The following is a 25,667-nucleotide window of genomic DNA, read 5'->3' as shown; positions in this document are numbered from 1 at the left end:
CATTGTCCCAGCTTACCTGGAAAGGCTTAAGCTAGCAAGACCGGGACTGACAGACCGACAGAATTTGTGATCACTGTATGTCACTTGGTAAATACCAAGTGCCATACAAGGTAATTTTTGGTTGAAGGTTGGCTTCAGAATAACTCATTTTGGAAAAGGGTAATAGGTGAAAGGGTAAATAGGTGATGATGCCTGGATGATGATATGCTATTGTTTTCCTTTTTTTGAATTTAATGAGCCAACAAGGCTACCTAAGACGTTGCAAAATCTGTCCGTCAGTCTGTCTGTCTGTCCGTCCGTCTGTGTAATCACATATGAGGGGAGAATCGCTGGTTGGATTTGGAGGAAAATTTTGATGGCCAGATTTGGTGCCAAGGATCATGAGACACATCAAGTTGAAGACCCTAGCTCAAATAAAACAGGGGGAGAGGGTTTTACCTGCTAATAACAGTTTTTGTTTAATTCAGAGGAACTTGCGAATGGAGTGATGGATCTGAATAAAAATTGAACCAAAGAGGCCTAAGACCATGACACATATCAAGTTTTGAGATAAAGACTCTAGCTTAAATATAACAAGTGGGAGTGGGTTTTGATTCCTGAAAAATTTAAGTTTTCTGTTTAATTTAGTATAACTGGCAAATGGAGTAACAGATCCGAATGAAAACTAGACCAAAGATGCCTAAGATCAGGGCTCATATCAAGTCCTGGTATCACAACCCCTTTATCAAATAAAGTGAGGGGGAGAGGGTTTCAAGTCTTCAGAAAGTTGAGTTTTCTTTTAATTTGGTAGGGCCTATAACTTATGAATGGAGTGACAAATCTGAAGTCAGATTCGTCTGAATACCTGAATTTGCTGGAACGAATTTGACAAAATACCACTGCATTGGATCCAGCTAGAATTCCCTAGACTTGTTTATTGCAGACAACATTTAGATGGGCAAAGATGCATAGCTTCAGTAGTTTTACCAATAATATGGTCCTGAAGATGATGAAATGGTAAAAATCTGGTTCAGTTGACGAAATGACAAAACTTAAACGCTAATGTCAGAAATATAAGCCCAAATGGACTACAGTATGCAATATTTAGCACAAAACAAGGGATTTTAGCTCACTGTCGACCAGTGAACGGTGAAATGATTTCAATTTTCTTTTTTATATAACTTTTAAACAAAAATTAAACCAAGTGTTAATCATACTAAAAATTTTTTTTGTCAAAAACAAATACCTTATTTCATATCGAGAAATAGGGCATGGAGCTATATCTGAGTTTACTCTAAATCTAAAGGGTAATGCTTTCTTGTACATTACCAAAGCACAAACACACACAAAAGCTGTATCTGAGTTTGCTCTAAATCTAAAAGTGATGTTTTCTTGTACATTACAAAAGCACACACACAAAATTTTCATGTCAAAGGTAAAGTATTTGAAAAACAACTACATTAAAAGTATCTTAAGTAATAAGTATTTCGTAATTTTACTTAAGTATCAAGTAATAAGTACATCGTAGAGCTTTTACTTAAGTATAAGTACAAGTAATGGAAAATTTTACTCAAGTAGTACTTCAAGTAAGTGCAAGCACTGCTATATACAAATTTTTACTGATGGCTCCAAGTCAGATAAGGGTGCTGGCTGGGCAGTGATGGTCCCCAGTATGTCAGTTTCGTGCAATTTTAAGTTACCAGGCAGCCTGTCTAATTTTACAATTGAGATGATCGCTACATATAAGACACTGGAATTTATTAAGTCATATGGGTATAGCCGGAGTTGAATGATATGCGCTTACTCAGCATCAGCCCTGAAGTACCTGATGAATGAGCATGAACCTAGTCGTGAATCGGTTTGTAATATCCACCAAATAGTTAGGTCGTTAGAGCTTGTAGAAAATAATATATTTCTAATCTGGGTCCCAGCACAAGTGGGAATTGCTAGAAATGAGTCTGCTGATATAATGGCAAAGAGGTTTTTTTTTTTTTTGATGGTCAGAGTTTAAGTGTAAAACCCACTCAAAAATAATATTGCATGCATTTACAAGGTGTTGTGTGATAGAGAGACCAATAATTTTATTAGAAGTTGCATAAATTCAATTTTAGAGCTTTATCGAACAGTTCGTGGTAACGAACTGTAGTAAGGAGCGACCCGGCTCAATAGTAACTAAAACTCTAAAAAATTGAATTTCGACACTAATAGCTACATCAAAAGAATTGCATTTTAATGACGATTTTAAACATATAAGGTTTATTAGGTTTAGTCTTACTGATCAAAAGTTACGAGCCTGAGAAAAAAGGCCTTATTTTAGAAAATGAGGAAACAACCCCTAAAAGTGATAGAATCTTAACGAAAATCACACCATCAGATTCAACGTATGGGAGAACCCTATTGTAGAGGTTTCAAGCTCCTATATACAAAAATGTGGAATTTTGTTTTGTTTTTTCCAGAAGGCAGATCACTGATGCGTGTTTTTTTTTTTTTTTTTTTTTTTTTTTTTTTTTTTTTTTTTTTTTTTTTTTTTTTTTCATGGGTGATCGTATCGACCCAGTGGTCCTAGAATTTTGCGAGAGGGCTCATTCTAACGAAAATGAAAAGTTCTAGTGCCCTTTTCAAGTGACCAAAAGAATTAGAGGGCACCTAGACACCCTTCCACGCTAATTATTTTTCCAAAGTCAACGGGTCAAAATTCTGAGATAGTCATTTTTTCAGCGTGGTCGAACAACCTTATAACTATGTCTTTGGGGACGACTTATTCCCCCACAATCCCCGTGGGAGGGTCTACAAGTTACAAACTTTGACCAGTGCTTACATATAGTAATGGGTATTGGGAAGTGTACAGACATTTTCAAGGGAATTTTCGGGTGGTTGAGGGGTTGAGAAGAGGGGGATATGTTGGGGGAACTTTACATCGAGGAATTTTTCGTGGGGGAAGAAAATTTTCATGAAGGGAGCGCAGAATTTTCTAGCATTATTTAAAAAAAAAACAATGAAAAAAAATATGAAAAAAACTTTCAAAGGTGCATTAAAACTTAAAACGAACAGAAATTATTATGCTTATGAGAGGCTCATCTCCTCCTAATACCTCACTCTTTACACTAGAGTATTTTTAGTGATTTCAACTATATATTCTACGGCTTTTGTGATTCAGGGTTCATTTTTAATGAATTGGGACAAAATTTAAGCCTTAGTGTAAAGACCAAGGTACTGACGAGGGGGTGAGCCCCCTCATATATGTAATAAAAACATAAGAATACTAAAGGTCGTTAAGTAAGCTAATTTTTAAGTTACGTATACCTTATACTAATAAAAACATTCGTAAAAAATTAAAAGTTCTAGTAGCCTTTTTAAGTAACCAAAGAAAAAGTAGGCGGCAACTACGCCTCCTCCCCGCCCACTCCTTTTTTCCTCAAAATCATCCGATCAAAACTATGAGAAAGCCATTTAGACAAAAAAAATCTGCAAACTTCGATTTAATTATTCATCTGCGGAGAGCCAAAATCAAAACATGCATTGATTCAAAAACGTTCAGAAATTAAATTTAAAAAAACAAGTTTTTTAACTGAAAGTAAGGAGCGACATTAAAACTTAAAACGAACTGAAATTACTTCGTAAATGAAAGGGGCTGCTTCCTCATCAACGCCCCGCTCTTTACGCTAAAGTTTTATACTGTTTTAAAAAGTAGAGTTATGAGAAAGAAATTCGAATACAGGCATTGTCTCACGCAATGGAAAGGAGCCTTAAACATTATAGTACTTACATAAAAATTCACAAAAAGTAAAAGCCAACTAAAACAATTAATTAGAAAAAAATTGTACTTGGGAATAAGCACATTTTTGTTAAAAACTAATACATCTCATAAAACTTAATACATTCAAAATTTTAAAACAGATCCTTGCTCTTAGCCTAGCATCCTTATACCAGTAATTAGATGTGCCACTCATGGACTGTTTACCTGCTCCTCAACAAAAAAGAATTGGACTAATAAGTACTTACTACTAGAGTCATAGAGAAACTCAACAAGACTACGTCTATCCAAAATCCTAACTGTGAAAACATTCAATGTCACCTACCCATTAACACGTTTCAAAACTTCAAAAGCCGATTAAATTCCCATTTTGTCACAAGAATTTAAAAATAATCAAAGTATTCGAGAAAAATGTGACTTTTATATCTTGCAACCAAATTTATGGACGGTTTACGACAGGATCTGTCAATAAGCTGGTAGGATTCTAAAAATGTTATGCTATAAAATATGAACTCTTAGGGAAATTTTAAAAAGAGTTAAGACGAAAAAACTTGAAAGAAGCCTAGTTTTACTTTATATTAGTTTGGATTTCTGTTAGCTGGCAAAGTTCAATCTCGGTGAGCATACTGACTTTTTGGATCTAAACTATTATTTTACTGATCATTAATCATTCTGAACTAAGTTAGCAACGAGAAAATGATCTATTAATAAAAAAAAAATAAACAAAAAATAAGAAGATGTACACAATACCTATCTTACCATACCCTTTTTATAAAGGTGATTTATTTTGATTCAAATAAAAAAAAAAAAACTATTAAAATGTTTTTTTTTATGGGCAAATAGAAATACTGAAACACCAAAGCAAATATTTCATTAAGAAAAATTAACAGTAAAATTTTAAATTAAATAAATGCAAATAATATTTTTATTTAGGCACTAGCTGAAGAGCCGATCGGACGACAGGTACAAACAAGATAAACCACAGTGTATAAACATCGGTGAGAATCAGAATCCTTGCCCCAAACAAATTTCAAATTTCAACTACTTACCTACGAAGAGAAAAGACTTCGTCCAAATTTAATCCAAGTATTGCCATCCACACACAAAGAATTGTCTAATATCTAACTGCAAATTTTACCCAAAAAGGAATATATTTAAAAAAAAAACAACATACGAATATTTAGACCATGACCCCAAGATCAGGAATCTTGTACACTAGGATCTGAGCTGATCGCGCTTGAGTAAAGGGATTTCCATAAGTGGATTTTCTCAACATTACTATCAATTATACGTCAGTTAAACATTTTTAATTTATATATTTGCTATGCGAGACTGCTTCGTGGTAATTTTTTTTATTAGAGATGGACGTGAATTTCCTCTCTTATTTGTTTCCTTTCCTGTTTCATGTTTTCCATTTCAAAAAATATATCCAATAGGATATAGAGGTGCTTTTGACGCGGACCAAGTGCTTTTGAGTGCTTTTGACGGTTTTATTCGGATGGGAAGCTTTAAAACTTCAAAAACTGCATAGAAAATTCTTTATATCTATTTTTGGGTACTTTTAAGAAATATCCCCTACCTAATATTCTTCTAATATGTTTTTCTGGCGTTATCAATCCGAAAGAAATATACCTAAGTATGATAAAAATATAATACTATAGAAACAATGAAGGCTATGTGTTTGCCCAATAGGGGGGGGGGGGAGTATAGCGGATCTGCATGCCTAATGTGTTAGGTATAATTATTTATAGCATTATTTATTATGTATCATTTATGCAAATTTAACGACGCCGTGATAAAAATATTTTTTTCAGAAATAATGAACTGACTATTTATTAAAAAACTGCAAAACATAATCGCAAAGTTGAAATTTGTCAAAATTATAGGGGTGCAAGGATTAGAGGTATGATGGATTTATATTTAAGTTATGACGGGTCTTCAAATATCTAAATAAATAACAAATAATTAGGTGATTTGTGTTTAATCCATTGTGGGGAATTATTTTTTGTTAATTTTTTGTATATTTAAGTTGATAGGCTTGTATTTGCTTTGGCTTGATTTATTTTTATTTTTATTGTATCAGAGCTAAAGCATGTAAAACAGCCAGTGCTAGTTTTTATTTTCGTAGTTTAAGTAACATTGTAACATTGTCAGCGCTAAAGTATGCCACCAGGCATGTGCATTGGTTTGTCATATTTATTTATATTATTGTTGCAAATAAAAAATTATCCATCTATCCATCTATCTATTACGTAGTAAGAATTATTTTTTAACTTTATATTGTCCAAATACTTTACCTCCACCCCCCTAATGTGCAAATCTAGAGCTTAAATTATTCATTTTCAATAATCCTTGTCACTTCTTTTTGTCTTGTCTCACACTAAGCTGAAAAAAACTAACAAAAAACCGGTTCTGCAATGCATAAATGAATGAACATCTTAAGCGGTAGGGAGTATTTCATACAAGTATTCATTTTTGTTACGTTTTTAGCAGACAGACAAAAATTTAAAGGAGGGGGATCGAACCCTGTAATACCCCACCCCGCCGGGTATGGTTTTGGCCTTTGCCAAAGTTTTAAATTCAAAAAAGAAAACTGATAGCTTTTCAGTTCCATATTACCAATGTTATCAAAAAGATATCTTCCTGAATAAAGTAACTGCTATGAGAAATGAACAAATTTAAATTTTGAACGTTCCGAGTTTTTTTTTTTTTTTTTTTTTATCTGGAGCTGGTATTTGGTGACATCAAAGACATGCTCGAATCGTAAAAAATATTTGCATGTAATTGCAAAAGAACATTCTACTACACTCCCTAGTACCAAAGTTACCATTGAGAGTTTAACTGGGAAAATCCTAAAATGTAATTATCAAAAATTATCTGCTGATTTGAAAAAAAAAATCACGAGAAACTGAAAATAAAAGATAATACATATTCTTAAAACTTTTGACAACACGTTGTTGTCATAAACTGAATGTTCAAATTATTGGCAAAAAGATAACATTTTAGCGATTGATTCCATGTCATTGAAAACAAAGAACAGATTTAGAACTGAAGAGATGCTAGACTCGCTGCTCAGAATTTGCCCTAAGGCTCACTTACAAAAACCCCTGGTTTAAAAATAGATCCCAAGACATTAATAAACAACAACACATATTTCTAGCTTGATTTTTGAGGGTAATGTTTAACCTGTATTCTTTTCTTAGCATTCCATGCAGAGGACTGAAAATCCGATATTTTGGGAAAAGTTCCGAGAAGTGGCAGCCAAACCAGATGCCAACTAATTTTTATTTTTTTTTATAACAATTCATTACTAATTAATATGATCCTATTTATAATACTTAATCCTATTTATAATACTTATATCTTATTAATTTTTACCTTATCTAAACTTTGTTTGGAAACTAGTGTTCAATGACAATACGGTTACTCAATTTGTAATAGGCACTTTTGGCAATAGCGCACATAGTAGTGGAACTGCTTTTTTCACTTATAATGCAGATAATGAGCACTTTAAAACGAGGAAATCATTTAATTCTTTTTACGAACTGTCCGAAATAACTTGACAAAACGAGAAAATATTCCAAAAATATTGCAAATAGTCAAATTATAAATAATATAGTTTAGTTATTATTTTTTGGGGATATAAATTTAAGTTTTATTTTTAATTTGATTTTTAGTTGGTATTAGATTTACCACTTGTTTTTATACATGCTTGTTAATGAAAGCAAGTTGTCAATCTGTTGAATTCGATTATATTTCAAATTTGGTAAAATTTTTGATGCTGTTGTTATATATATGATGAAAGCGTATTGATAGTTAATTTTCTTTTAATTTAATTTTTGGTATTTTTTTTTATGCCACTACAATGAGGGATTTCCTAAGGACGATAGGACATCCCTCTATATGTAGGAAGTGCAATGACTTTGTTGGTTGTAGTTTTTCGGTTTTGTACACTTTTTGAATTTTTGACTATTATAATTTTTTTTTTTATTTATAATTGATAAAAATAATATTTTAAGATTTTTGACAAGGTATTAGACTACCTGTTAGTCTGTGGGTAGTATATAAATCAGTATGACGAAGCATGATTGTGAAGATGGTGGGTCAATATAAAACTCATCTAGAATTGTTCTTTTTTTTGGTTTTTGTTTTTTTTTAGGTTGAAGAAAAAACAGAAAAATGATCCTGGAGCATAGAGAAGAAATTCTGAAGCTCCACTCAATTACACCACCAACAACAACCCGAAAATATAGGAAGATAGATCTTTAAGGTAAAAATTAAATAAAAGAGGTCCTTTGACAACCAACTATGAAAAGACAAATGAAAGAAACACCTGACATTAAATGGCAGATTAAATTTTAGAAATGTATATTGTACAAGGCTATTTTGAATGCTAGTCTTTTTCCAAGATCAAAATTATTAGAAATCTCATTAAGTTGCTGAATATGATGTTGTGAAAAAAAATCGTTACTAATAAGAATACAACAAAATGGAGCTGGGATTAGTTTTACAAATATTTCTGTTGACAGCAACTTTTTTGTGGATATACTTCTTGATTCCAACTCCCTTCCAGAAAACGTTCCTAAGAACTTTAAGGGGGTGATATTGGAGAGGCCATCAACCAAAACTAAGTGCTCAATGTTGTCACAGAAGTGTTGGGTCTAAACTATCGGGCTACCGTTTAGCTTTATTTTTTTTCGATTGACTTATCTTTCCATAACCTCTCACTAAGTTGTTGGTAGGTCCTCCCCATATAGAAAAAACCACAGGAACTGAGGATGTTTTCTCATATAGCCAGTGGAGTCCTAGGAGTCCTTAGAAATTGTCTAAATTTCGTCAAAGTTTCTCACGCCAATCCTTAGATTAATACTATGAGTATGTTCCAGAATTAAACTTTTATTAATAATCAACAATTATTTGTTATTATCTTAAGTATTGAATGGCGTAAAGCACAAAATAAACTCCTATGAACCATATTGTACTTACAATTACAATAAAAAAAAATTCTATCGATCATATTTGAACGTAAATAGCTGCAAATAGTTAATGATCCCGATAATTAATTATCGGGATTATCGATAATTAATCGTTCCACCAGAAATATCCCAGCAATATTTTACAATAAACCCTAAATTTACAAGAATTTGTCTAGTCTTTTAAACAATACCCGTAAACTCACATTTCTCCTTATATTACTTTCAGTTTCAAAATGCACCACCATTAGTGTTGTAATCAATAAAGCGCAACCTAATTACACCAATTACCTAATTACCCTAATTACATGCATGGAAGTACCAAGGACATTGGAAATAGAGTCTGATAATTTAGATTGGCTGAATGACAACTTCAACAACCGTGTATATCTTCAAGGGTTAGGAAATGTTAGGGATTATGTATTAAATAAGGAGACCTCATGTTTGGTTTTTGATACCAAACACTGATTACATAATTACACCGATTACACTCATTAAAATTACACTGAAAGTATACATACAGCTTCAGCAGCAGTAACAGACTTTGCCTTCTGGATGTCCCAAGGACGGAACAAAAACTGCCTATTCAAATTTGATATCTCAATCAAATCCATATGGGTGACAAAATCTTCCCATCTTGGCCACAACCAAGGTCCATGAGGGCAAACTTCTTTAGCAACTCAGAGCCAATGGCATCAGCACCAACTACAAACCATTTCTGGGCCTCCAACTTCTTCTGGATATTCAGACCGAAGACTGCAATCTGCCCGTCGCACCGTGAACCTTGCTGTAATTAAGATTATTACTACAGTTGAATTATAGCAACAAGGAAAACCAAATTATTAATACTAGCTATTTATAGTCAAAGAGCCACAAAACATAAAATGCGATTTAACTTGAAACGAAAACAGCGCAAATTGAAAATGTTTTTGGAGTTAACCTTTCCTTCCCCACTTCCTCATCATTATCAGTAATTGGAGCATTTATAAAATTTCATATTAAATTTTGTAGCAGGTAATTTGTTAATTATACATAAATGAAACAATGAAAACTAAAGCTTTACAAGTACTGATTTTAGTCGGTTATAGAAATCAAAAAGTACAAAATATGCAACACGTGGACCCTCAAAACCACTCTTTTTTTTACATTTAATAATTTTCGACCCCAAAGTTTCTATGTAAGTAACGGAATAAGTTCTCTTTGCAGGGACACTGCAGTATGATGTAAATTGTAACTGGTGATGATAACGATGAAAAAAGAAATTAACAGAAAATTATTGCACAAGAATTCCGTAACAAGAGCAAAAAAAATATGGTGTATTGATTTAGCTATGTCCATCAATATGTTTTACGTCACTTTTAGATTTTTTAGCACTCAAGCACTCAGAATAAGTAAACATAATTCCGATGTCATTCCTATGTTAGATGAAACAATATAAGACATAAACAATAAAAAACAAATGAGATAAAACATAAAATCAAAAACAATTAAAAATAGAATGAAACCAATATATTATTTTGTATTTAACTTTATGGCTTCGATTATGTTTCTTTCGAGCTGAATACACCTAGTTTTATACAAGTGAAATATTCATCGTGATTGTTATCTCTTATTTCTACTTCCCATTGATTCCTTGTTGTTTCTCCAGATTTTTTTCTCTTTGTCTTGTCGGAATAGGCCAGTTCGGCTTTAGAACTTTTATACTATAACCAAAAACCCAACACTTTAGTGATTTAACTAAAACAAAAAGTAATCTCACAAAGTGAAAATTAAAGAATAACAAAAGCTCTATACAAACAAGAGATAAAAGCTCACATGGCACTTGTGACGAGGTCGGAAGAGCCAAGAGCCAAAAGCTCATATTTCATGAGCTCTAGCAAAATTCTAAGAATCAATAGATTGATTTTAAAAGGGAAATCAGAGGTTTAATGCCGGTCGGGATTTAAAATAAGAGCTCTGAGACACGAGGTCTTTCTAAATGTCAAAATTCATTAAGATCCGATCACCCACACGCAAGTTAAAAATACCTGGTTTTTCTAATTTTTCCTCCCTTCAGCCTGGTCGAATGGGGGAAAACGACTTTGTCAATTAAATTTGTGCAGGTACCAATTTTCATCGTCCTAGCACATCCAGAAGCACCAAACTCGCCAAAGCACTGGACCCCCCTAACTCCCCCAAAAAAAGAGGATCCAGTCCGGTTACATCAATCCCGTATCTGCGACATTTGCTTATTTTACCCACCAAGTTTCGTCTTGATCTCTCCACTCAAAGTGTTTTCCAATATTTCCAGTTTCCTCCTCCAGCTCCCCCCAATGTCATCAGATCTGGTCGGGATTTAAAATAAGAGGTTCCTTCTAAATATCAAATTTCATTAAGATCCAGTCACCCGTACTTAAGTTAGAGATGCCTCAATTTTTCAATTTTTTTCGAATAAACCTCCCCCAAAAAGAGCGGATTCAGTCCGGGTATGTCAATCAAGTATCTAGGACTTGTTCTTATTCTTCCCACCAAGTTTCATCCCCATCTCTCCATTCTAAGCGTTTTCCAATATTTCACGTTTCCCCCTCCAACTTCCCCAATATTATCGGATACGGTCGGGATTTAAAATAAGAGCTCTGGACATGAGGTCCTTCTAAACATTAAATTTCAGTAAGATCCGACCACCCATTCGCAAGTTATAAATACCTCATTTTTTCAAGTTTTCCTCTCCCTCTATCCCCCCGGATGGTCAAATCAGGGAAACGACTGTTATCAAGTCAATTTGTGTAGGTCCCTGACACGCCTACCAATTTTCATCGTCTTAGCACGTCCAGAAGCACCGACTTCGCCAAAGCACAGAATATCCCCCCAACTCTCCCAAAGAGAGCGGATCCGTTCCAGTTATGTCAATCAACTTGTGTGCTTATTCTTCCCTGATCTCTGCACTCTAAGCGTTTTCAAGATTTCCGGTTTCCAAGATTTCTGTTTCCCCCCTCCAACCCTTTTGTCCCTGGATTCGATTTGAATTAAAAATAGAGCATCTGAAAAATGATATCTTTCAATATATCAAGATCCATTAAGATCCGATCACTCATTCGTAAGATAAAGATACCTCAATTTTCATGTTTGCCAAGATTTCCGGTTTACCCCTCCAACTCCCCCCAATGTCATCGAATCTAGTCGGGATTTAAAATAAGAGCTCTGAGGCACAAGATCCTTCTAATATTAAATTTTATTAAGATCTGTTCACCCGTTAGTAAGTCAAAAATACTTCATTTTTTCTAATTTTTCCGAATTACCCCCCCCCCTCTCAACTCCATCAAATAGAGCTGATCTGATCCGACTATGTCCCACCAAGTTTTATCCTAATCTCTCCACTCTCAGCATTTTCCAAGATTACTGGTCCTCTCCCCCAAATGAAAATGGATCCGGTCAAGAATTAAAATTTGAGATCTGAGTTACGAAGTCCTTCTAAATATGAACAAAATCTAAATGTAAATCTGATCACTCCTTCGTAAGTTCAAAATACTTCATTTTTTCTAATTTTTCAGAATTAACCCTTCTCCCAAATCCTCAATGAGAGCGGATCCGTTCCAGCTATTTCAATCACGATTTAGGATTTGTGCTTATTTTTCCCACCAAGTTTCAACCTGACCCCTCCACTCTAAGCCTTTTCCAAGATTTCCGGTCCTCCCCCAACTCCCCAAATGACACTGGATCCGGTCAGAATTTAAAATAAGAGGTCTGAGTTACGAGATCCTTCTAAATATGAAATTTCATTAAGATGCAGTCAGTTCTTCGTAAGTTAAAAATACCTCATTTATTCTAATTTTTTAGAATTAACCCTCTCCCCAACTCCCCCAAAGAGAGCGAATCCGTTCCGGTTATGTCAATCACGTATCTAGGACTTTTACTTAGTTTTCCAGCAAGTTTCATCCCGATCCCTCCACTCTAAGCGTTTTCCAAGATTTTAGGTTTCCTCCTCCAACTACCCCCAATGTCACCAGATTCAGTCGGGATTTAAAATAAGAGCGCTGAGACACGACATCCCTCTAAACATCAAATTTTACTAAGATCCGATTACCCTTTCATAAGTTAAAAATACCTCATTTTTCCTAATTAGACCAAATAACCGTCCCCCACTCCCCCTCGATGATCGAATCGGGGAAACGACTATTTCTAACTTAATCTGGTCTAGTCCTTGATGTGCCTGCCAAATGATCGTCCTAGCTTATCTGGAAGTGCATAAACTAGCGAAACCGGGACAGGCAGACCGACGCCTTTGCGATCGCTATATGTCACTTGCTAAATACCAAGTGCCATAAAAACAGATTGATATGTGCTGATTTTAAATATCGATCCGTTTTCGTCTTACTGTTATTGGAAGGGAAATAAAAAAGTTTTGAGGATTTTTTGATCTTCTGAAAATTTACAATTAGGCATATGGAGATACACCCTTTTGATATCAGACGAACGATTTACATTACATTCTTAACATTGAATTCAATTGTTGGACTCGGTATTTAGTAATAATCGTAGGATTCAGTATTTAGTAAACTAGTATATAAATATTATCAAATCTATCGGCACATCTTCAATCGATTGACAGCGCTTTGAATCTCGTCATGAAAAAAGAAAGTAAACCTTCAGACTTCTTTTTATTCAGATCAGATATGACTTACATCTTGAAAAAAAACAGAACTTGACTTTAATTAGAACTGATAAATAATTTCAAAAAATCAAAAAGTAATTTCTTTCACATATTTGAAGAAACAACGGTAGTCGTAGCATTCTCAGCCATTACAAATGATAAACAACAAATGGAACTTCTACGTCTTCACCGTTTTCATCATCACAACAAATTTCAAATACCAAAGACTTCACATGGGGTTCAATTGGCTTCCTCGACACTTTACGAACTATATCGGGCATCCTGAAAGAGAATAATGGTGAATAGAGGTTTCAATTCATGGACATTGGGAGGGGGGATATATTTCCAAAATCTAGGGAAATCCTCCCTCTAAATCCCTTACTTATTTAATTTTTTGGGCGCGGGGGGGGGGTAGATTCCCTAAAATAAATAAATAAATACAAGCAGTTTCCATCATCGGTAATTTAAATTATGTTTTATTTTTAGCCCTATACCAGAAATCTTAGAGGAACCAAAATGACATTCAAAGTAAGAAATTTGTGCATACAAAAATCGTATTTAGGCATTCAGGATATGGGAAAATAATTTTGACATTGTCAGCTTGAATTTTCAAAATACTGGGAGAAAACTGGATATAAGGAATTCGAAATAAGATAAACTTCTATATATATTAAGTGCCAAGTAAAATCGGGAAAAATTAATTCACCAATGAGACCTTGAAGGTGATGAGGCATTAGGTGTAAACTGGGCCCTGAAGGCATTGGGTTTAAACCTTGCAACTTTTTGAATCATAACCTCCAAGTGATGCTTCTACAGTAAATCGAACTATTTACCATCACCTTGATTTAACTATCTTTTTGGTTAAATATTTAATTGAATATATTACTTGTAAATTTCAATGTGACAAAATTTTGTAATTTTTTTTAAAATATTTATATTTTCAAATTCTTCTTGAAATAAAAATTCAACATCCAAATTTTAGCTAAAAAGTTAAAAACATGTTAATTTTTTGAATTTTTTTTTGGTAAAATAGGCAATTGTTGAAATAAATAAAAATTTTAAGGTTATTTATTTTTTAATATTAAAAAGCACTGAATATACAATATCATCATCACCTGAACTGGACAGCCATCTCTAGCTAGCTTCTCCATAAAATAGTAGTTGGTCGGTTTTACATATATGGCAACTAACCGAAATAGTCAAGAAACATATACCTTACAGTTAATTATCAAACACTTCGTGGTAACGAACTGTAGTAAGGAGCGACCCAGCTCAGTAGTAAACAAAACTCTAAAAAACGGAATTTCGATGCTAAAAGATACATCAAAAGAATCGGATTTTTGTGTTGATTTTAAATATATAGGTTTCATCAAATTTAGCCTTTGTCATCAAAAGTTGCAACCTAAGAAAATTTGCCTTATTTTGTAAAATAGGGGGAAACACCCCCTAAAAGTCATAAAATCTTAACGAAAATCACACCATCCCATTCAGCGTACCAGAGAACCCTATAAAAAAATTTCAAGGTCGAATCTACAAAAATGTGGAATTTCGTATTTTTTGCCAGAAGACAGATCACGGGTGCGTGTTTATTTGTTTATTTATTATTTTATTTTTTTCCTTTTTCCCAGCGGTCATCGTATTGACCAAGTGGTCCTAGAGTGTTACAAGAGGGCTCATTCTAACGGAAATGAAAAGTTCTAGTGCCCCTTTTTAAGTAATCAAAAAAAATTGGAGGACACCTATGCCCCCTCCCACGCTAATTTTTTCCCAAAGTCAACGGATCAAAATTTTGAGATAGCCATTTTGTTCTGCATAGTCGAAAACCACAGTAACTATGTCTTTGGGGATGACTTACTCCCCCAAAGTCCCTGGTGGAGGGGCTGCAAGTTACAAACTTTGACCAATGTTAACATACACTAATGGTTATTGGGAAGTGTACCGACGTTTTCAGGGGGATTTTTTGGTTTGGGTGTGGGGTTGAGGGGATGTGGCTATGTGGGAGGATCTTTCCTTGGATAAATATTTCATGGGGGAAGAGAAATTCAATGAATAGGGCGCAGGATTTTCTAGCATTACTATTAAAACAAAAACAAAGAAAACATAAACATGAAAGTTTTTTCAATTGAAAGTAAGGAGTAGCAGTAAAACTTAGAACAAACAGATATTATTACGCATATGAGGGGTTCTAAAATACTTTAGCATAAAGAGCGAGGTATTCAGGAGGAGATAAATACTTCGCTCTTTATGCTAAAGTATTTTTTGTAATATCAACTATTTATTCTACGACCTTTCTGATTCAGGGGTCATTCTACAAGAATTGGGATAAGATTTAGTGTGAAGAGCGAGGTATTAACGAGGGGACAAACCCCCTCATATATATAATTAAAAATATAAGAATATAAAAGTTTGTTATGCAAGTTAATTCTTAAGTTATGTATATTTTTCACTAATAAAAACGTTCGTTAAAAATTAAAAGTTCTAGTTGCCTTTTTAATTAACCAAAAAATTGGAGGACAACTAGGCCTCCTTCCCCATCCCTTATTTCAGAAAATTGTCTGATAAATTATGTACGGAGAGCCAAAATCAAACATGAATTAGTTAAAAAAACGTTCAGAAATTAAATAAAAAAAAATAGTTTTTTCAACTGAAAATAAGGAGCGACATTAAAACTTAAAACGAACAGAAAATTACTCCATATATGAAATGGATTGTCCCCTCCGCAATCCCTCGCTCTTTACGCTAAAGTTTGACTCTTTGCCACAATTCTACTTTTTATAACAATTAAAAACTTTAGCGTAAAGAGCGAGGGACTGCGGAGGGGACAATCCATTTCATGTACGGAGTAATTTCTGTTCGTTTTAAGTTTTAATGTCGCTCCTTACTTTCAGTTTAAAAAAAAAGTTTTTTTTTTTTTTAATTTAATATAGAGTTACGGTAAGGCTCCCTAACTCCAGTGAAATAACTCCAGTTTTATTTTTAAATGTAAATACTCTGAAGCTATAAAACTAATTTAACAAGCCATTAAATCTGTAGGTAGAACATAATACTCCCCATCTTGTGGTTACGGGTTCAAGTTCAATTTTTTGGAGGTAAAAACAAAATATTGATACTATATTTTCTTTAACTAAAAGTAAATTCTGGAGAGCAAAAGCGATTCTAGACTAATTCGTCTGTCCAGTTTCTATAAAAGACGAAGGGTGGTTTCGGAGAACGATCCTTCCCGAATCTCCCAAAAGAGTATATCCTACGTTTTTTTATGTCTGTCGCCCGACAAGCTAACTGCTAGTTACTAATTAAGCACTACTCTAAATACTTATTCAAATATCAATTAAATTAAACAGTAAATCATATCTGTACAGCCCATAGGATTGGCCCAGAAAACAAAAATTTTAAAAGGGGATACCGCTTACATTTAGATGATATACACTTAAAATCAATTTATTGTGCTACAATACACTACTGCATAGTACCAATGTACCGTGTAGAACTATAAATCCAGTGTACTAATCCAATAGACGATACTGCAATTCAACCAAAGATACATTGTAAAAAGGAAATTTTAATACCGCAATTATCGAACTTTTTATTTTCATAGCTTACAGTCTTTAAGTATGGTACACTGTACAACTATATTTTTTTTTTCTAAGCAACACTTTCAGGACTCTAGATTAAAGACACATAAAGTATCCTTGATGATTAAATTGACCATGCAGAGGAGCCTGTAGCAAGCTTCTCCTTAAATTATAGCAGTCAAGGTTGCCATATATGACCAATTCCATATATGACCAATCCCAATGACACCACGCAGTAATAAACAATTTCCTTATATGAAATTATATGACGTCATTCTTATTTCTTTTTTTAGTTTTATCATTTTTTTTTATGTATATAGATATATTTTTTTTTTCTAGTACAGACGCACAAACAGTATATTTATATTTATATATATATATATATATATATATATATATATATATATATATATATATATATATATATTATATATATATATATATATATATATATATATATATATATATATATATATATGTATATATATATATATATATATATATATGTATATATATATATATATGTATATATATATATATATATATATATATATATATGTATATATATATATATATATATATATATATATATATATATATATATATATATATATATATATATATATATGTATGTATATATATATATATATATATATATATATATATATATATATATATATATATATATATATATATATATATATATATATATATATATATATATATATATGTATATATATATATATATATATATATATATATATATATATATATATATATATATATATATATATATATATATATATATATATATATATATATATATATATATATATAATATATATATATATTATATATGTATATATATATATATATATATATGTATATATATATATATATATATATATATATATATATATATATATATATATATATATATATATATATATATATATATATATATATATAAATATATATATATATATATATAAATATATATATATATAAATATATATATATATATATATATATATATATATATATATATATATATATATATGGTTTCCGATTATATATATATATATATATATATATATATATATATATATATATATATATATATATATATATATATATATATAATATATATATATATATATATATATATATATATATATATATATATATATATATATATATATATATATATAGCCAAGGTTTGCTGTAGCGCTACGCGCCCCAGCAACACGTAGTTACCGACTCTTGAACATGCAACATATAATTATCCATGGGAAAAACAATCCGTATTCAGATCTATACAGCATTTTCCTAATGATTGGCCGTGAGCTTTTTTTTATTTATTCATTTAATTTTTTGCTTTTTTAACTTTTTTTCTAGTTTCTTTCTTCTTTTTTTCTTTTTTTTCCTTTTTTTTAAGTACAGACGTATAAACACATAGCACTTAAAAAAAAACTACTTACAGCATTTGCATTCTCTCTTCCCGGGCGGCCTTTTGCATAAAGAAAGAATAGAGAAGGGAAACTCCTTGAGACAACATCGAAATCTTCAACTTTAGGTTTCTTTCAAAATGCTCAATGAATTCTTTCAACGTCATAGGATGGTTGATTTGAAATCTATCCCAGAGAGTCCACTTTTCGCCGTTGTACTGAAATATAACCACGTTATTAATGTCTCTATAATGAATAAATCAAAGTAATTAGATTACTATACAGATGAACAGATAGTTTTCTTTTCAGAATATCAAAAAAAATACCTTGGTTTATTAGTACCGAGGGTAACTTATTTTTATGAACAGAAAGTATATGTAGCACTAAAACAGACACATTTAAATTTGTATATTAAACTAACAAGTACGACTTGCTCAGATGGTCAAAAGGTTTCAGGGCTCCACTTTACACTAAACTGTTACTCAAAAGTAAAGCATTTGAGCAAATGTTGTCCTTATGGATAAAAAGAACATAAGGCTGTTTTCGGCGTGAGCATGAATATGCAATTTAATTAAAGGGAATGGATGAAATCTCAGAAGTGACCATTTCAAAAGCTGTAGTTTTCTCAAGTGTCATGGCCTCATTGCTTTGCCTCATGACGGAGAGATTGGATTTCAAACTTTCAGAAACAGTTTAGTTTGGGCAGGAGGGGGGGCAAGGCAACATCAAAGTGAGTGTTGAACCGAGAGGGAGGGGAATTCTCTGAAGCACACAAAAAAAGGATGGTTTCTTTTTATATGCTTGTGGTCTGGCAAACGTTGCTACTTGTTTTCAATAACTAGAAACCTAGTGTCAATAGATCTGAGCAGCGTCGTCCTCTAAACTTATTCGATTCTTGGTGAAATTTTAAATAAATTGAAATTAACGTTATTTGAACCATGATTTTATTCAACCCATCTGTTATCTATGACTGCAGGTCTATTGGTATGTATACCTTTGAAACAGATTGAGATTGATTGATTTAATATTGGAAACTTTTTTTTTTTTTTTTTTTTTTTTTTTTTTTTTTTTTTTTTTTTTTTTGCTTCGGGATCATGATATTACGTTGTTTGATTGTGTATGAATTATTTATGTAGTTTTTTTTTCTCGGTACACGGTTTCACCTTTCTGCTCATTTTAGATTAACTCATTGTTTTTAGTTTTTTTTTTTTTTGTTTGTTTTTTTCTTCTAATTTTGTTCTTTTTTTGTTAGTAACACACCCTCGCAAGCAACGCTTTTGGTGTGCTACCGATTGATTTTGTTTGTGTTATTTCCTTTGGTTAATAAATTAATACTACTACTACTATTACTATAAAAAAAAAAAAAAAAAAAAAAAAAAAAAAAAAAAAAAAAAAAAAAAAAAAAAAAAAAAAAACTATAAAGGAGGTACAATCTAGACATATGCAGAGCCAGAACTAGTCCTGGAAGGACAATGTTTCCTGTAGGAGGAAATAAAAATTAAAAACCAGATTTGCATTTCAGGGCTATGCTTTTGTGAGCCCCCCTCTTAGAGTATTACACTTAGAGTGATCCCCCAGCCCCTGTTTAGGAGTATTACATTTTAAATCTAACTCAACACATTCTTTGATATTAAAATTCAAATGCTCCACTAATGTTAAATTTGAAGTAAACGTTATTACTAAGATTACTATATTTAAGTATAAGCACATTCAAGTCCGTTTAGGGTCTGTCAATTTAAATATGACAGTGCTATATCAGGGGCGTACGAAGGAAGGTTGTTCAGGACCCAGTACATACCCTTCCCCTAAAATCCTAAGTTTCTTCAAAGTTATGGGCTCTTCTTATTAAAAGTACAAGTACACTTTATTGACCCTTCCCTTCCCCGATAAGAAAAATACTACGTATGAGACCATTTAATACATCTTAATTAAAACATTTATTTAATGATATTTACTTATGTTAAGTTGATTTTATATTAACTAATAATTATTATAACAATTGAATTAACAGTTTGAAGACGCTAAATGGCAAAAAAGTGGTTCCCTCAATCAAAGAATTAGGTAGCTCGATAAAAGCGGACAGTCAAGCGCTTCAATATAGATTTAATAAATTATATTTAATAAGAAGTATTATTTCTTTAGTTGGTTTACAAGTTGTTTATTTGGTTTACAACATTTACCAAGCCTGGTAAGTGTTATTACGTGGTTTCTGTTAAAAATTTCTCATGCTCAGGGTAACAATAATACTGGTTTTGATTATTTAAGCATGTTTGTTCATGTGGTTTAAGATGAGACACAGAATTTCTATAATTTTTTTTTTAGAACATAGGGATCACCACCACTCTTGAATGACTTGATAGATCAATCTGGTTATTAAAGCGTGTTTCCAAAAATCACTCAAATCCTTCCACATAGCTCAAAACTTCAACATATCAAAAATGCACCAACACAACCACACACTTGCACCCACAACACTAAATTCATACACAGAGATACTGGGCATGTATAAAGATCATTCTTTTCTAAACTTTCAACATATTTGAATCTTCCTCAGCAAATGAAATAACGAGTCATTAAATCACTATTCTATGGTCCAACGAGCCATCTCCCAAGTTTCTTTATCCATCCCTTTTATACAAAATAACGTGTAAAAAATCAGTTGAAATACATAGATACTTCGTAGAAATAGTAGACACTCAGTCTTTTGATAAGAGCCCCAAGGGCACTCTAATAAATAAAGTGAAATAAAAAAAGGGAGATAAAATATATCCTTTTATACTAATAGCAAGAGCTCATAACAAGAGCCAAGAACTTCTTCCCACTAAGTTTCATTACGATCTCTCCACTCCAAGCGTTTTCTAAGATTTCCAGTTTCCCTCTCCAATTCTCCCAATGTCACCGGATCCGGTCGGGATTTAAAACACGAGCTCTGAGACACAAGGTCCTTCTAAATATCAAATTTCATTAAGACCCGATAACCTGTTCACAAGTTAAAAATGCCTCATTTTTTCAAATTTTTCGGAATTAACCGTCCTTCCAGTCTAGTTAATCTAGTCTAGTCCCTGATACGCCTGCCAACTTTCATCGCCCTAGCTTATCTGAAAGTGCCCAAACTAGTAAATCCTCCCTAACTCCCCCAAAGAGAGCAGATCCAGCCCGGTTATATCAATAACGTATGTAGGACATGTACTAATTCTTCCTACAAAGTTTCATCCCGATCTCTAGACTCTAAACGTTTTCCAAGATTTCCAGTTTCCCCCTCCCACTCCCCCCAATGTCACCAGATCCATTCGAAATTTATAATCAGAGCTCTGAGACACAAGGTCCTTCTAAATATAAAATTTCATTAAGATCTTATCTCTCGTTCGTAAGTTGAAAATACATCATTTTTTCTAAAAAAAATTCAAATTACCCCCCCCAACTCCCCAAAAGCAGCCTATCCGGTCTGGTTATGTCAATCACGTATCTAGGAATTGTGATTATTCTTCCCACCAAGTATCATTACGATCTTTCTACTCTAAGCGTTTTCCAAGATTTCTGATTTCCTCCTCCAACTCCCCCTAAATGTCACCCGATCCGGTCAGGATTTAAAAACGAACTCTGAGACAAGAGGTCCTTCTAAATGTTAAATTTCGTTAAGATCCGATCACTCGTTCGTAAGTTAAAAATACCTCATTTTTTCTCATTTTTCCGAGTTAGGCAAACCCCCTCCTCCAAAGACAGCGGATCCGATCCGTTTATGTCAATCCCATACCTAGAACCTGTGCTTATTCTTCCCACCATGTTTCATCCCGATCTCTCCACTCTAAACGTTTTCCAAGATTTCCAGTTCGCCCCCCCCCAACTCCCTCCAATGACACTGGATCCAGTCGGGATGAATAAGATTTGATTAACGAGTTCCTTCTAAATATGAAATTTCATTAAGATCCGATTACTCCTTCGTAAGTTAAAAATACCTCAATTTCTAATGTTTCAGCCTTAAACCATCCCCCCAAGCTCCTTCAAAGAGATTGAATCCATTCCAATTATTTCAATCACGTATCTAAGACTTGTACTTATTTTTCCCACCAAATGTCATCCCGATCCCTCCACTCTAAGCATTTTCCAAGATTTCAGGTTTCCCCCTCCAACTCCCCACATTGTCACTGGATCCGGTCAGAATTTGAAATAAGAGCTATGAGACACGATATCCTTCTAAATATCGAATTTCATTCAGATCCAATCACCCGTTCATAAGTTAAAAATACCTCATTTTTCTATTTTTTTCGAATTAACCGTCCCCTCACTCCCCCCCCCAGATGGTCGACTCGGGGAAATGACTATTCCTAATTTAATTTGGTCTGGTCCCTGATACACATGAAAAATTATATTGTCCTAGATTATCAGGAAGTGCCCAAACTAGCAAAACCGGAGCCGACAGACCAACAGAAATTTGCGATCGCTATATATCACTTGGTAAATACCAAGTGCGATAAAAAATGAAAAAGAAGTAGAAGTTGAAAAAAAAAAGAAGTTGGAGGCAACTTGAGTTGCCTCCTTCATGCAATGACAGGAGGTAACTCAAAAGTTTCAAATTGTGACACCACATCATCCACATAAAAATGAAAAATTTTCCCCAAAAAACTTCCCTGAGAATGCTGCTGTCAAAAGCACTTAGCAAGAACCTTGAGAATACGCAAAAAACATTTTTGTTCTAACTACATTGCATTTGCGACTGAAATAAAAGAGATTTTGATAAGTTTTTACTGTTGCTTAAAAGATGGCATTAGAAGTACTATGTATAAGGATTTTCAAACTGTGACACATCTGCAAGGAAATGCTGTATGTAACCATGTATTTTGGTGGATACTTATTCGCTAGTACATCCAAGTTCACAAGCTCACTAGCATTCATTAGTAATGAAGAAAGAGAAATTAAACATATCTTTTTATACTAATAGCAAAAGCTAAAAAAAAAATTAAACAAGAAAGTCACAGGAATAGCAAGAAAAAAGTCTTCTTACGAATGTCAAAATGCGCATATAAGCAAGTATCATAAGTCAATCTTTATATCTATATATATAAAAATAAGTTGTCTGTCTGTGGATCTGTCTGTCTGTCAGGTTACGTCATGTTTCTGTGTTGACTGACGTCATACAGTTAGTTGTCGTCATTTTTGCAGACGGTGACGTCATTCAAGATATTTAAGACATATGTTCACGTAGAAATCTATTAATGTTTAAGTTTAAAATGACTGATGAACTTACAATGACAAAAGCCGATGAAGATGCTCAAAGAGTCTATGCCAAAAAACTTGCTGCTGATAGAGAAAGTCAGAAAAGAAAGCGTGCCGAGGAATCAAAAGAACAGCAAGGAAACAGGCTTGAGGCTGATAGAGAAAGAAAGAACAGAAAGCGTGCCGAGGAATCAAAAGAACAGCAAGGAAACAGGCTCGAGGCTGATAGAGAAAGAAAGAACAGAAAGCGTGCCGAGGAACTACCAGGGCAACGCAGAAGCAGACTTGCTGCTAAAAGAGAAAGTGAAAAAAGAAGGCGTGCCGAGGAATTACAAGAACAGCAAGAAATCAGGCTTGCTGCTGATAGAGAAAGTAAGAAAAGAAAGCGTGCCGAGGAATCACAAGAACAGCAAGAAATCAGGCTTGCTGCTGATAGAGAAAGTAAGAAAAGAAAGCGTGCCGAGGAATCAGAGCAACCTGAAAGTTATCGCCTGGCATTCAGGTACAACCCAGTCGATGATTATAGCTTGAGTAAATGTGTTCAAATCGGGACAATGTCTAAAATTTGTCCCTATTGCAAGGCCTTGAAATTCAATGGTGAAACAATGGGAATGTGTTGCGCCTCAGGAAAAGTTAAACTTCCTCTATTGGCTGCACCACAAGAGCCATTGAAGACTTTCCTTACTGGAACTACGTCAGAATCTAAGCGTTTTTTGTCACAAATCAGAAAATACAAATCATGTTTCCAAATGACGTCGTTTGGAGCCCAAATCGAAAATCCAGATCAATTTATGTCTACTTTCAAAGTAAAAGGGCAAATTTATCATAGAGCAGGGTCCCTTCTACCATTCTCAGGCGAGAATCATAAATTTTTACAATTGTACTTCATCAGTGATAGAAATTCTGAATTGAATGCACGTTGCGAAATTTCTCCCAACGTTGAAAGGACAATCGTTTCCCAATTGCAACATCTTTTCCATGAAAATAATAATTTAGTGCGTCTGTTCAAAACAGCCATCGATTTGATGCCTACTGATACGCATAAAATTGTTATTTCCGCTGACAAAACGCCTCCTGGCCAACATGTGCGTAGATACAATGCTCCAACTATCGACGAAGTGGCATTCGTTATGGTCGGTGATCAGTTTTTACCTCGAGATATTATTCTTCATAAGCGAAACGCTCAGTTGTTAAGAATTGCTGAAACTCATCGATGCTACGATGCCCTACTATGTCCTATCATTTTTTGGGATGGAGCCGACGACTATCACTTTAATATTAAATTGATGAATCCAGTCACTAACAAAGAAATGAATAAGAAATGCAGTGCAATGCATTATTATTCCTATAGACTAATGATTCGGCAGGATGAAAAAAATTATATTTTAAAATGCCGTGAATTGTTTCACCAATTTGTCGTTGATATGTATGCTAAAATTGAATCAGAACGTTTGCTATATATCCGCCTGAATCAGACCAAGCTCCGCTCTGAACAATACATTCATTTGCGAGATGCAGTTATAAATGACGGTAATACCACAAACGTTGGAAGATTAACAATTTTACCTTCGTCATATGCTGGCAGTCCCCGTCATATACATGAATATGCTCAAGATGCTATTGCGTATGTTCGTCTCTATGGTCGTCCAGATTTATTTATTACATTTACATGTAATCAATCTTGGGACGAGATACTGCAGCTTTTACTTCAAGGACAATCGGCGGTTCATAGGCATGACATTACGGCCCGTGTCTTCCGGCAAAAGTTGAAATCACTGATAAACTACATAGTAAAACTTGAAGTGTTTGGGTCAGTGCGATGCTGGATGTACTCAGTGGAATGGCAAAAACGAGGTTTGCCACACGCACATATACTAATCTGGCTACATAAAAAAATTACTTCGAACGAAATTGATGATGTGATTTCCGCTGAAATACCTGATAAAAATGTCGATAAGGGGTTACATGATATTATTGTAAAAAATATGATACATGGACCTTGCGGTGCACTGAACGAAAATTCACCATGCATGGCCAAAGGAAGGTGCACAAAGCAATATCCTCGACTTTTAGTATCAAACACAATTACTGGCAATG

The 25,667-nt window shown here is 33.3% G+C and overlaps 1 protein-coding gene across 3 annotated transcripts in view; it reads right to left on the bottom strand.

Annotated features, from left to right (window-relative positions):
* Window positions 1-13,324: 13,324 nt before the first annotated feature.
* LOC136035486 (ubiquitin-like modifier-activating enzyme 1) overlaps window positions 13,325-25,667 on the bottom strand; it is a 94,188-nt gene continuing 81,845 nt past the window's right edge. For all 3 annotated transcript variants that reach the window (XM_065717312.1, XM_065717313.1, XM_065717314.1), the window contains 2 exons: window positions 18,390-18,574; window positions 13,325-13,618 (listed from right to left, as the gene is read on the bottom strand). In XM_065717312.1, the coding sequence (XP_065573384.1) occupies window positions 13,486-13,618; window positions 18,390-18,574 (318 nt within the window). In that variant the 3' untranslated portion in view covers window positions 13,325-13,485. The remainder of the gene's footprint in view (window positions 13,619-18,389; window positions 18,575-25,667) is intronic.

Source organism: Artemia franciscana, chromosome 14 (genome assembly GCF_032884065.1).
Source record: "Artemia franciscana chromosome 14, ASM3288406v1, whole genome shotgun sequence".
Lineage (NCBI taxonomy): Eukaryota > Metazoa > Arthropoda > Branchiopoda > Anostraca > Artemiidae > Artemia > Artemia franciscana.
Note: the sequence above shows the minus strand (reverse complement) of the source record. Positions and strands in the feature narration are given on the sequence as shown.